General features: G+C 38.4%; 1 protein-coding gene across 4 annotated transcripts in view; it reads right to left on the bottom strand.

Moving 5' to 3' along the window:
* GALNT1 (polypeptide N-acetylgalactosaminyltransferase 1) overlaps positions 1-14,068 on the bottom strand; it is an 89,432-nt gene that overhangs the window by 42,005 nt on the left and 33,359 nt on the right. For 3 of the 4 annotated variants that reach the window (XM_049830397.1, XM_049830396.1, XM_049830398.1), the window contains one exon: positions 5,332-5,561. In XM_049830397.1, the coding sequence (XP_049686354.1) occupies positions 5,332-5,470 (139 nt within the window). In that variant the 5' untranslated portion in view covers positions 5,471-5,561. The remainder of the gene's footprint in view (positions 1-5,331; positions 5,562-14,068) is intronic. The other variant, XM_049830395.1, reaches the window with a different exon arrangement.

The following is a 14,068-nucleotide window of genomic DNA, read 5'->3' as shown; positions in this document are numbered from 1 at the left end:
AGTTGGGTTCAGGTGTACAAATTACACAAATTCATCAGTTGAATTTTTAAATCTCCTTAGCAAATATATACTACCTGATTACACATTTGACCTAAATAAAGTACTCCCTTCTCCTGCAGAAAAATCCAGCAACTGCTAACTAGATCCACAGATTCTTTATGGAACTCACTAAATGCAAAGACAGGCAAGCTTGGTGTGCGGGCAGAGAGATGACTTTCTAAGAAAAGTTAACCTATCTTCTCTCAGGTTTCTGTATTTATGGTAATCTGTTTTCCCACAAAACCATGTAGTTTTCATATAAACACAAACCAACAACATTCTCCCAAAACGACTAATACACATTGTTAAAAATGCAAACTGCAGCGCTTTTTTGTCTGTTAACTATGAAAAACATATTTCCTTTGAAGGACTGTAGACATGCACTGCTGACATACTTCTAACAAACAGAAATTTAATTTACAGCTACAAGTTTTGGAGCTAAATGAATGATTTATCACCTGATCCAACTGAAAATCTAGTAATGTTTTTCCAGACATTTCTCATTTGTATCAGTAAACCATTGGTTTCAAAGAGAGCTTGATCTCTTCCAGATCTTCATTAAAAATCAGGAACTCTTTGTGTCTATGGGCTACAAATTTCTTTTTACCAGGCAATATGCCCGATGAAAAACAAATACTTTAAAATCTAAGACCATCTAAAGCCTGAAAAAGGGATGGATTCTTCCATGACAAGTCTTTAGGGGCCACAACAACGGTAAACTGACCAAAACAAAGTCCAGCCACCTTTGGAGGAACCACCAATTACAAGAAAGCTGTTTAGACAGGTGGAAGCTCAGAGAAGTTTTGTCTCTTACACACACCTCAGCCTTAACAGAACAAGACTGATTTATGATGAACAGTTCCTATTTTCAAATATTAAATCTGTGGTTTGTATCTTGAAGCTGCTCACTTTTCTTCTTAGGAATTTTTTATGTAGATGAGAATATTCCGAACCAAGTCACAACTTGGAGATTCCATCTTTACTGAAGAGCTCAAAATTCAGAACACAAGGCCTTGACTGGCACTTGATAAAAATGGCTGGTCCTAGTTTGAATTTGTCATTACCCCCAGAAAAAAGTGTAAATAGCAAGTAGCTGAGATCACAAGAGTCTTGCAATACCAATCCTAGGTCTGATTTTTATTTTTTTTTTTTTTGCCGGGCTTCTAATCATTACGCGAGTGGAATGGCCCTTGAGGGGGGGGGGGGGAAGGGGGGGGGGTGGGGGAAGGATGGGTTTGGAAGTTTAATTAAAAACTACATCAAGTGCCAAAGCTGGAAGTTCTTTGCAGTCATGTCTTTAAGAAGCCTATAACTGGGGTAAGGAAGGACTCATTTGATCATCACTTAAGTCAAGACCTCAGAGCTGACATAGAGAACTCTTACAGAAATAAAATGGAGCTACACAAAAAAAAATATTTATTAGTAAAACCACAGTACTACCTGGGCATTTTTTGTTTACAGGAATGGTCCCTTTTTGTATTGTTAGAAAACAGCTTGAACCCTTTAAGTCTAGAACTTGTTTACATTTATCACTAAATTCTATTCCAGGCTGTGAAATCAAAATTGTAATGCCGAATCCCCATCCGTAAACAATAATGCTCAGCTAGCCATCTTATGAATTTCAGGTTTAGAAAAAGCCACTAAGTAACATGAACGACACTTACTAAGGCTCAGTGATTTTGGTTTTTTCCAACATGGTAACAACCTTAAAAATTACAGCAACAGCATTCCATCCACAACAATTACTCCTTGTGAATTTGACTGATGAACCACCAGGAATTACAAAACCAGAACCGCCGTCCACAAGACGTGTCAACAGAGAGAACACCCGCGACAGCCTGCGTAAGGAGCATACGCCATCCCAGTTAGCTCAGGAAGGGTGACACGACCGCAAGGCTGAGCACCGGAGAGAACTCACCCCGACCTACTCCCACCTCTCCGGAGGAGTCGCGGTGGGGAGAAGAGCGAGCGGCAGCATCAGCCAGGACAAGCACAGCCTCCCACAGGTTGACGCCGCCATCGGCACTGCTAGGAGTTCTGGTCCCACTTCAAAGCTACCTACTACTGTCGTCTTCTTCCACGGTGGAAGGGGTGACAGAAGCCTAAGCCTAGGACCAAACCATCTCACACAATTACAGTCATTAGATTCCAACTCTTCCTCCTCCGGCATCACTTCGGTTCCTCAGTCCCGTGCTACCCAGAGCCCCTTTTCCCAAAACATCTCCACCTCAGCTCTCCTACTCACAGCCTGGTAAGTGCCTGTCCCTTTTCCACTTCATCTTTTGTCCCCTCATCTCCACACTCGTATCGTTTCAACTACCAACCCTCAAGCCTCTACGATGGCGGACACAAAGACCTTTATCCCACTCACCTTACAGTTCCCCATAATCGTGTACACAGATTTTTTCCACATTCATATTCCTTTACTATTTCTTATTTTAAGTAATTTGTAAAATAGAACAGCGGTATACACACAATAAATATTAGACACACAACCCAAAGATCGTGATTTAAGATGCTAGTATCTTATGCCGTCAAGGAAAAAGATTTATCCCAAAGGCAAATTAGACCATGGCTCTAAGTCCGACTCTGAAAAAGAAACTCCCCCCGCTTTTTGCATTAAAAACCTAAGGAAAACATCCTTCTAACTTCATGAAAGCCTGAACTGTCCAAAATTATCCTCAAAAACCTTTGCTCCTGCTGAAGTATCTGAAGACTAATTTTTCCAACTAGGCAAACACAGCCTAAAATAAACTTACAAACTCTTCAGAAAAACTTACTCGTATGTCAAGTAGGTTCATTAAATGCCATGGAATTGTTCCATGATTGCAAAGAGAAGCTATATACCAGAGTGACATGGACAAAGAGACTATTAAAATCAGAACACTTATATAATTTGTGCTGAATCAAGAAAGCTAAATCAATTATGGAAATGAATAGGGGGGGAAAAGTGAAGTGAAAAAGCAGATTTTGATAAAAGCTTCACACAAAAAATAGCCTCAATGTTATCTGAGGAGATTCTAGGCCTTCTGGGTAGGAGTAAATTCACTACAGACTCCAAATCAGTAAACTACTGGAACAAGTAAGAATATCTAAGATCAGGTACACAACTAGGTTAAAAGGAAGTGTCACGGTGTCAACGACAACCATGGTTTCTAGAAGACATGTTTCTGCACATACCTTACTACAAGTCAGCTGTTTAAAAAACCCACAAGAAAAACGTACAAAACTACACACAAAGTTTTGGTTGGTTTGGGGGTCGGTTTGTTTGTTTACAAGCCAACTAGAAGACATCAAAAAGATATCAATGATTTTAGCACACACAGGTTAGGGAAAGGCTGGAATGAAGACTGTACTCAACTAAGTGAAACTAATGTTGCCTAGGGAAAGTCATAATACTAATCTTTAAAACCTGCATATTTTCCCCTCACCTGAAGAATCCCCCAATGACTTTATGTGTAAAGTCATCTGAATTTTCAACATCATCAATACATCAAACCAAGTTTGATATATATTGACTTCCATTGCTGTTTGCCAACAGCAAAAAACCAGTTGTTTCCAAGACAGCTCCAAAGAAGCCTAGCATAAGTTATCTGCTTAGTATCGTGTAAAAACTTTGTGGGAATCCAAAAAGTGGGCCCGTCCCTTAACACCACAATATCGGTCATCGTCTTATCCTCAAGAAAATTTCTCAACTTATGAGAGGAAAAAAAAAACCCAAACAAAAAACCCCCTGAATTCTTATAGTGACATACTTTTTACATAAACCTAGTTCAGTTTCTTGTCACTTTCTTTTCTGCTTATGGAAAAAGAAACCCAAAATATGAAATACAAGCAACTGAAAGTTTAAGTCTCTTCTGCAAAACTCGGGTGAACTATAACCTCTCTAAAATGTTTGCATGCAGTTGTGGAAAAAACAGTTCAGAGGTACTAGGCCCAGAAATTCTACATTCCTATACATTGTTATTCTCAATGGAGATTTATTGGCCTGGTTTCGTCAGGGGGGGAACCAAAACAAAACTAGCATTTCCTAAACATCTCCCCAGTGTTATTCTGTAACAGCACAACATTGTTCTTAAAACATTTCAAAAAATTTCCCAGGGAGATCAAAGTTGCCCATACTAGGTGTCAACAGGTCAAAACGTTTTTTTTTTTTTTGTGATGGAAAGCATTCATTAATCTTGAGTACAGTTGGCTGATCGGACTCAACATTGAGCATCACTGCATAAGTTTCCCATAGCAGCAGTAAAACATACAGACGGCCTTTCTGGTGGAGGAGAGACCATGCTACAAAATTAGATGTTTCACGAATGAACTGGAGGCAGTTCTTGGCTGCCTGCAGTTCTAAGTGCCTGTGCTGAGACACTGCAGGCATGAGAATTCACCCCGCACCAACCCTTTCTCCCATGAGATCAACTATGATGACCTCCTTAAAATAAAGTTTTCAACATGAATGGTACTGGCTTTCAAAAAAAACAGTCAGCTCATTTACTGGTTCCCAAAAACTAAGAGGGCAGTAACAAAACTAAGAGCTTATCTGAAGACCTTTAGTATTGAATAATACAGCTCTCACTTCAAAGAAAAAGTTACACACATAAGCGTGTGCATACGTACACATACGAACACACTCTCATTTGCCACTTTTACATCCAAGTTGATTCTAGTTATTTTCACAAATTTATTTTCATTACAACATTCACTGTCCCTTATTGCTATAGTAACTGGCCAAATTTTGGCTTAGATGGGGGCTGAGGGGTTGGGGGAATGTTTTGGTTTTTTGGTTTTGGTTTTTTTGTTTGTTTGTTTGGGCTGGGGTTTGGGGGGGGTGTTGTTTGGTTGGGGTTTTTTTTGTGTGTTTTCTTTCGGTTTGTTTTTGTTTAGGAGCAGGGGGACAAGTAAGCTTGGTTGTGGATTTGGTTTGTTTTACTACCAAGTCTACTGAAGTTAACAGTGCCTTTGCTTCCTCACTGGTGGAAATTTAGAACATGCTTTAGACTATATTAACATAGCTTGCATTCCTGAACTGCTTGTTGCATAGTTTTATTATTTTTCCATATACGCTAGTGCTTCAAATTCTACAACTTAAGCGTTTAAGTCTGCAACATAGATCAGGCAAGAGTCTCAGGCAATGTATTTATTTCCTAGTCATTCAAAGAAACATTGAACATTCCGCAACACCTAAATGCTGATGCAATACTATATTGTTGGGGGAAAAAAAAAAGGCAAATGTTTAAAAGAAGTGCAATTTTAAATGAGCATAATTTAAAGATTACTCAGGCAAAAAAAACTTACCATCTCCAGCAGGCAGGCCTCTTTCTTTTTTCTCGTCACATTTGTTGCATTCACTGAAGTACAGCAATAGAAACATATCCAGAAGGACCCAAACCAAAGAGGTGGCAAGGACCACCTTGCAATATGCAAATTTTTTCATGGCACTTTAAGTCAAATACAAAAATAAAAAAAGTATAAATAAAAATATCAACAGGTTGCTTTAATCCAGTTTGAGAGACCACGTTCTATATCTGGAAAAAAAAAAAAAAGAAAAAGAAAAAAGTCACAAAAAGTTACCTGAGGGCAGCAGCTAAAAGCAGAAACTTTAACTACATTTTAAAGGTAACAATTTAATTACCAGATGCTGTATGTATCAAAATTAATGCTCTATGCATTCCAACGAGATTAAGGGAATGGGGTCAATTAAAGCAGCACTACTCCAGTCCTTTACTATGTTAACATTCATCACCCGAAACACTAAAACAAGTGACCAAAACATCTGCTGAGCCACTGGAGAAGAGGGTAGGCACATCTAATGAAATTAAAAGGAAGTCTGTGGATCCCCTGGAAATTAGAACAAGTGAAATGAATGAAAACCAGGAACATCTCAGGAAGCAGAGCATCAATTTGTGCTGTGTGAAGCCCATGGCTAATATTCCTCCTGCTCCTCCCGCTTAGTACACGTTGACTTTCTGGGCCCATCACTAGGAATGCTAGTCTACAAATGCCTGTATTTTACATGAAGTCTCATGGCACATTACACCATCATCCCAAAAACCAATGCTTTGCTTTCAGCAAACCAAAAATAAACATCCCTTTTGGTAAAGTTAAACAGTAGGCAAAGTGAAGAAAGTACCCACCAGCCACTGCGATCACTTACTAGCCATTCAAAACTAAAGGTATTAAACTAATAATGTTGATGCTTAAAGTGACTTTAATAGTTTAATGCTTGATTATAGAGTAATCTTTTATACAGTTTTTCAACACATATACACCAAAATTTCAGAATGCCAACCTTTGAAATTCTCTGTTGTCCCATTCAAATTACAAGCAAATTTTGTTAAAAGGACTGCTTATTTCCATGACTGACAATTGGGTAGGGCAGAATCAACAGCTTTGAGCTTGTTCACTTCAACTAAAATATGATTTTTATTTATTATTTTTTTTACCAACAGGTTCCCCACCAATGCTGTCGTGTTTCAACACGAAGTACTCCCAAAGTATTTCCCAGTGGCAATAGCTTACCAGTTAAAACCAGAATTGCAGATATTCCTAACTTATAAAATAAATAGAAAATAACACTCTTCAAAAACACACTAGAATTTTAAAATTGACGTACATACAGATTCATTACATGCTTTCAGCCTAAACTGAAGAATTTTTTGGAAAGGAGAACTTTAACCATAAAACATGATTATGCAAAAACCTCAGAAAAACCCTGTACCATTAAGACTACCCTTCCTTTACTATTTCATTGTCATAATTTGATTCCTGCCCCCCCCCCCTTCTTGAGAGAAAATACTACGACATCCCTCTCCTAAACACAGCTTATTTCTTTTTATTGGCAGCAGAGACATTCATGTCTCCAAGCATCCCTATACACTGAAGCGGCAGAGGTTTAGATGGCATCGCAACATAGAAGCCTGAAGCCTTCCACACGTACAAGACTGAAGGGTGTATATCCCTCTGCTTCAGATAGAGAGTGACCCTACAAAAAGATCTATCATCTCTGAAAGGTCATGGTGATCCAGAGAGTTGCCTCAGGATTAGGAAAAAAGCTATCGTCAAGGAGGAAAAGGAAGATCTGGAGAACCATCTGCTAGGCAGTCTCACTTCAGTCCCTGCAAAGATTATGGAATAAATCCTCCTGGAACCTACATCCACACACACCCCCAAAAAACCCAAACAAAAAAAAAAAAACCAAAAAAAACTGAAAGAGAAAAAAACAACCACAAAAAACCACCACAAAAGGGCAACTGGGAACAGACAGTCCAGATTCACCAAGGCCACATCATACTTGACCAACCTGGCAGCTTGCCTTAAGGAGAGGACTGGTTTGGTGGGCAAGGGAAGAGCGTTAAATGCTGTTCACCTTGACTTTAACAGGGACTGTGAGAGTCTTCCGGAGTACTTTGTCAGAACCGAGACAGACATGACCTGAAGAAGTGGGCTACCAGGTGGGTGGATTGCTAGCTGGACCACCAGGCTCTATGGGTTTTGACTAGCAGTACAAAGTCCAGCTGACAGACAGTCACCAGTGGCATCCTTCAGAGGTCAAAACTGGAGCTGATACTGGTTAGCATCTTTACTGAGAACCAGGGGATGGGACCAAATGCACACAGCAAGGTTGCTGGTGACACCCAACAGGGGGGTAGAGCAGGCAGACAATTCCCTGGGATGGCCCTGGGTGGCAGGTTGAAAACCAAGAAGTTCAATAAATACAAGTACAAAATCCCTGTACCCAGTATGGAATAACCTTATTATCCATATAGACTGGGTGTCAACAGGCTAGAAGGCTGCTCTGCAGAAAGAAACCTTTGGAGCCTGATAGCAACTTTAACATGAATCAGTAGTGAGTCCTTACAGCAAAGAAAGTCAACTGCACCTATAATCCCCAAATGAATAGGTTTAATAATTGCCTTTGCTACTGAGTAATGTAATAAAACTGAAGAGTTTTGCAAAACCAGGTAGTTTTCCTCCCTTCAGAATACTGGATAATAGACAACAAAACCTTTACACCATGGAAGTAAAAGGAGTATTAAACACACCCTGGAAAGAGTAGAAGCAGAGGCTGTAACTTACCAAGAATAAAGTAAAAGGAGGAAAAAAAATGGGTACGTTCAAGTCTTGTTACTTCTGAAGGTCAAGTGACTTCCCCCCCCCTCCTCTGACAAAGTCCATTATACACTTGACACTATAGAAAAAGGTCATCTTTAAAATTACTGCTCATATGAAGTGCATTGTTTCACTTTACCACATCTTTTAGCAACACAGTTGCCACGGGAAAGAATGCGTACTCTTTTCAGTACGACACACGACTGTTTAGCCATTTTTACGTTTGGACCAACTCCATGTTTTTTTATACTAGCAATCAGTCCTCAATATGACTTTGTCACAGACTTGGCAAAGGATTTCATTGCCATTATTCAACTAAATAGGATACTACACTGGATGTGACACCTAAACAGACAAAGCTGATGTAAAGTTTGTTTTTCAAACTTTCAGATGTGAATAAACAGAAGCTGGCACAAAGTAAGGGCTCATCAAAATCCTGACACAACATTTGCTATTTCTAAGCTATTAATATCAATTTAAACCAAATGGAAAGTGATTAACTGAACAGCATCTAAGGAAAGATTGATGGCCTACACAAAATTTTCAGCTTCTCAGTCTATTTAGTAATGAGGGAGAAACAACTGGCATGCTCTAGGGTAACATATTAGGCATACGTATGGATTTTTGAGCAAACTTCTAAAAAATTAAGCAAATGCAAACTGTCATATGAGCATTGTCTAAAACTCCATGTATCTGAATTATTTATGGGGCCTATCTAGCTGAGTATGTCTATATTTGAAAACAGAAGTGATGCCGACACTAGCCTCGGGTTTCAGAACTACTTTTGCTACCGTGCTGATGTATTATATTCTTTTTTTCTTTTTACTGGCCCATGCTCTGTTAAATTCATTATAGTGCTTGTTTGCAGAGAGCTCACTACCATCAGCTCATCAGTAAATAGGTCAGTTTGAGGACAAACAAGGCATTACCCAGTTTCAATGCTATAAAAGCATTGGGAATAGGAAAAAACTCATTCAAATCAGAGGGTCAACCCACCACCTGTGGAAAACAGCTGTATTCTGTGTCTTCTTCACAGAAACACAAAACACATCTGGTACATTTCATCAGGCAAAAAGGATATTCAGGAGCTCAAGGACACCAGTACTCTCTTCTGCTCATAAGTTAACACAAGAGAAGTACTCTTCATTGGGCTACACTGGTTTGATGGATTTTGAAACGTTTTAGTATTCACAAGTCATCTGTTCAGTACAATTCAGCAACAGTAAGTTCTGAAGAAGTGATGAGAGGGAACGGATCATACTAGTCTGAGCAGTATGAGAACAATTCATTAAAAGCAAACCTACTCTTCAGAAAAATCTGAGAAATGTAGGTCAGTAAAATCAATTTCTATTCTTCTTGCTCTCTGTAGGAAGACTACACTTCTAATTCATCAGAAGTGAATTTTCAATTCATAAATCAATTTTTTAAATTGACCATTTGAAAAAACGATCAATTATGTTTCTAAAACCAGTAGGCCTTGGGTTGAAGAATAAAACAGAAACATAGGAGTAGCTGACTACACTCGAAAACCAAGGTTGAACTTCATACGCAAAGGCAGAAGTTATTGGTCCATAAAGGCTTTCCTACGGATCAAGTAGACTGCATAAATACGCTTATAAAAGTAGAAGCTCTCGCAAGATGAAAATATGGCTCATCACATAGAAAAGCAATGCCAGAAATGGAACAACAGGTATGTCCTCCATCCACAATTTTGTTAAACTGTTTATAACTGCACGGAACTAAGTCACTGTGCACTTAAACCTCTGATTCTCCTGATTTAAAATCATAGAATAGTTTGGGTTGGAAGGGACCTTCTTAGCTAAGCGGTGTTTACTTAACCTCTAAACTTTTATGATTAGTTCCAATTACTTCTACAGATACATAGTAAGTAAATAACATTTCTAAGCCGAGTAGAAACACTTTAAAAACCAAGCTCTTTTCAGTTACTGCAAGAAAATTAATTTAAAAGACATTGCTATTTTGGTACCTACGCTTTTCAGAAACATAAGTATAATGATTTAACTTCTGAAAACAGTTTATCATTTTGCAAATTAGTGCTTAACAGTTTCTTAAATGATTTTGTAAGCAGCATAGAATCATAGACTATCTCGAGTTGGATGGGACCAAGGATCATCAAGTCCAAATCTCCCCCAGATTTTCCAAGAAATCAAGTAAGCATTTGGTCAACTGTGTCAAGCAGTTTCCACTACTGCACAGTCCTTCCTGATTCTCTTCCTAATCAGTACTATTCAAATAAAAATGATCATTTGCAGATTAATAACGGACTACTATGGCCCAAATATTAATTATGCTAGAAATATAGTTTACCTCCCTTTAATAAAAATGAAATATGTGAAAATTAACTGCAAGAGGGACAAGGACATGGAAATGATCAGACCCAAGATGAAATAAAACCATCTGAGATTACCTACTCTGGTAAAACCAGGATGGCCTGTATAATCCCTTCTGCAGGGCCCAGAAAGAATTGCCATATGAAATTTCGAAGTGTGATAGCAGGAAAGTCTGTTAATTTATTACACATACTACTTGAAACAGGCATAAATGTAAGGATATTCAGAAGGACAGCAAATTGTTCAGACATGTATGGTTAGTTCAATATAATAAAGTATATTAACACTGCATTAACATGGTATACATTAATGTAGTAGTTAATATAGTATATAAAAACGGCAAATGTTTCTAGAACAGACTGAGTGAATGATCAGGGATATAAGTAGATCAGAAGTTAAAAAAAAAGCAATACAATTTTGATGAAATTAGAACAGCGTAAATTTAATTCAATCTATAACTGACTTCAAAGTTACTGCTGTCAGCTACCGCAAACATTTTAAATATAGCTCCCACAAAGAAAATTGTTACTTAAGGTGAGAAACATCAGGATTAATACAAAAAATAAAGTGGATAAACAAGATGATTACAAGAAAGACTGTAAAGCCTTATAAAAAAAACTTAGTAGGCTGATGAGACTGCACCTTCAATAAGCCAGCAACTATTTTCTTCAGTAATCTTGGTGCCAGATGTAGATGGGTGATCTCAAGACCCGTTGCCGTTAAAAAGGAAGGAGTGATAAGGTAGGAAGAAAGGTGGGTTTGTGGACTGGAATAACAGAATAGAGATGACATTTAATAAAATATGTTCAGTAGTATGCATTGGAGTATGTAACTTTGCTACCAGCTGAAGAGTTTCAATAAAGCAAAGGGTGACACTGTGAGCTGCCACTGTCGCCTAGTCATGGAAAAAGGCCAATCAGATTTTTGGATGCATCATTTAAGTATTCTCCTTAGATATAAAACCGGAAACCATTGCATGGTGCACCAGTATCCCACAAGGGAAGGGCAAAGGGAGAGCTATATATTCGGCAAAGAAGATGTTTCAAAGCAGAGCCCTGCGGATTTATGAGAGACGACTGCAAGGGACTGGACACAGTGATCCACGCGGTCCTTTCCGCTCCCACTCTTCCAGCCTGGAATTCATAGAAGAGTAATGAACACAAATGAAAAGGCCTAAAGTAATTGCTTCCAGATCTTTGTCATAAAACTCCACACCAGCTCAGTGTTTGGGGTGGGGTGTGGGGGGGTTGTTTTGGTTTGGTTTTAAGTTGGTCTTTCAGAAGAAAAAAAAGCCAGCCAAAACCAAATATCCACACTCATGGATTCCGCTAATGCCAGATTCTCCCAATAGATTCTTTTGGAGAATAAAATAAAAGATGGTTTACAGAACTCTTCAAAAGAAAGTCTTTGAAAGGCTTTCTTAAGCAGGTTTTTTTTTTCCCCAGCCATAGCCAATACTTTTTAGACTGACTTTAAGAAAGCCCTATCTTGCTTGCAGGACAAAACTGCAATGGGCAAGGTTTCAGAGGACCAGATGAACAATATTTTAATCAAATAATAAAAGTTCAAAATCAATTTAATCCACAGCTTTTGGATTTGCATTCTTTTTTACAATAATCTTTTGCTATACAAGAAAAAGAATAAATTGATCCAGGAGGAAGACAAAATATTCCCTACCAGAGTATCACTGTAAATATTACAAGAGCTCAAGAGGATAGCTAAAATTTTGAAACCAAGAATACAATAAAAGTACAAAGACTACTGCTGTCATATAAACAGCTGAGATTCACTAGACTCCTATTCCATGACTTTAAAGTAGCTTTCAAATGACTGAAGCAACAATTTCATTTTTCTGTCTGCTCTCCAAGTTGAATGAAAATTATCTAAAAATAGACAGACTTGTTCAGGGATCTTTCAGACACTTCCATTCTCTCAACTGCTTTGAGATTTAAAATATACTTCTATTATGCCCAGTGAACAATCAGTGTACATTAGTTAATATTGCCAGTCCTGTACAAAAAAACCCTACACATCTTTTTGCGGTACTGCTTCAAATATTAGGAGTACATCATTACTTCAATTTAATTACAACACATAACAAAATGAATACACGGATATACAGTACCTTGAAGCCAATAGCAGTAAGTTTTTGCGTAGGCATTAAAGTTATTGGGTATTACAGTACTGGCAGGTAAGTTCAAACCACATTATTCAAATCTTTTCCTTCTTGCAGATATGCCTCTCCTGGCAGCTACAGAACAGGCAATCCTTTTAGGAAAGCAGATTTATAAGCCGACAGACAGTTATTTCTTTTCCTGAAGTAACTGCACTCTTAAATTGGGCTACTGACACCTCAGATGCTGACAGAGAGCAAATATTCCCCTTCAAAGCCATAGCTACTTCACATATACACTCTGGGAGGGCTACTGAGTGTGCTTGACTTAGAGTAACAGCCAGCTAGAGAATACAGACAGTATTTTCATCAGTGAGTATCACAGGCAGCATGAAGACAATGAGCTATTCATGAGTGGAAAGCTTTTGTTATTAACAGCAGCAAGAGAGGATTTTAATGTCAGTGCTAGCAATGCACCAAGCTCATAAATCCCCAACGTACAATAATTAATGGCTGAAGACGCATCGGTAAGACCTATTCGAGCATTCTGCTCCCCTTCACAGAGACCTAGAAAGCTGAGGTGGGATTTTCTTTGGTTTTTCTTTTTGGAAGATTCACAGTTGGTGACCCAGCATGTAGCTTTTTCAGTACAGCAACACTCCTGCCAATCAGCATCCCAGAGCTATAAACTGACTCCAATCTTTCATAAATCCCTGAAGAGCTGTGCTAGCTGGTCTTCCAACCCCGCCGCTACAGGACTGGAAGAGGAAAATCCAGGTCACACCAGCACAGGTGTTCCAGGTGAAGACCTCCAATTCCTCAAGAAAAACAATTTTGTCATCTGAGCTACAGACCTTGTAAGTTCACCATTACTCAGAAGAAACAGTTTCTTAAAACTAACTAATTTTAGCTTTCCTATCAGACCTCAATGCTGGTTCCAAGGCTCTTGTAAGAAATAAAAGGCTGAACTACCCAAAATTTATGTTACAACAGGATAGCGTCACAGAGATTAGCCTACTAAAATACTATTTGCTGTCTGCAACAAAAACCTCTAAACACCTCCACATATTTTAAACACTCAGACTTGTGACATGGTGTAACACAGCATGAAGGCTTCTAGCCAAAAGCAGCATCACTTGGCCTTACAAGGCATATGTTCACTAAGACCAAATGCACATAAGCAGTCAACAATTTCTAATAATCAAGAAGTCACACATTCCAAAGACTTTTAAATCATCTGGTAGGTGCAAGATGAGCTGACAAGACTTCTTTTAAAGTTAAAATTCCTGCTGAAAAGAATTAATTTACTATTGCGAGCAATCTTTCCAAAATCATATGCACTAGACTAGACTACGTGGAAGTAAAAAAACAGCAAGCTGTTCCATATTCTCAATGCTCATATTTTCCTTTATAATGTTTCTGCAGAGTCCAGAAAATGAAATTTACTTCCAAAATTTTT

Source organism: Accipiter gentilis, chromosome 27 (genome assembly GCF_929443795.1).
Source record: "Accipiter gentilis chromosome 27, bAccGen1.1, whole genome shotgun sequence".
NCBI lineage: Eukaryota > Metazoa > Chordata > Aves > Accipitriformes > Accipitridae > Astur > Astur gentilis.
The sequence above is the reverse complement of the archived record's forward strand: the minus strand, read 5'-3'. Positions and strand labels throughout refer to the sequence as shown.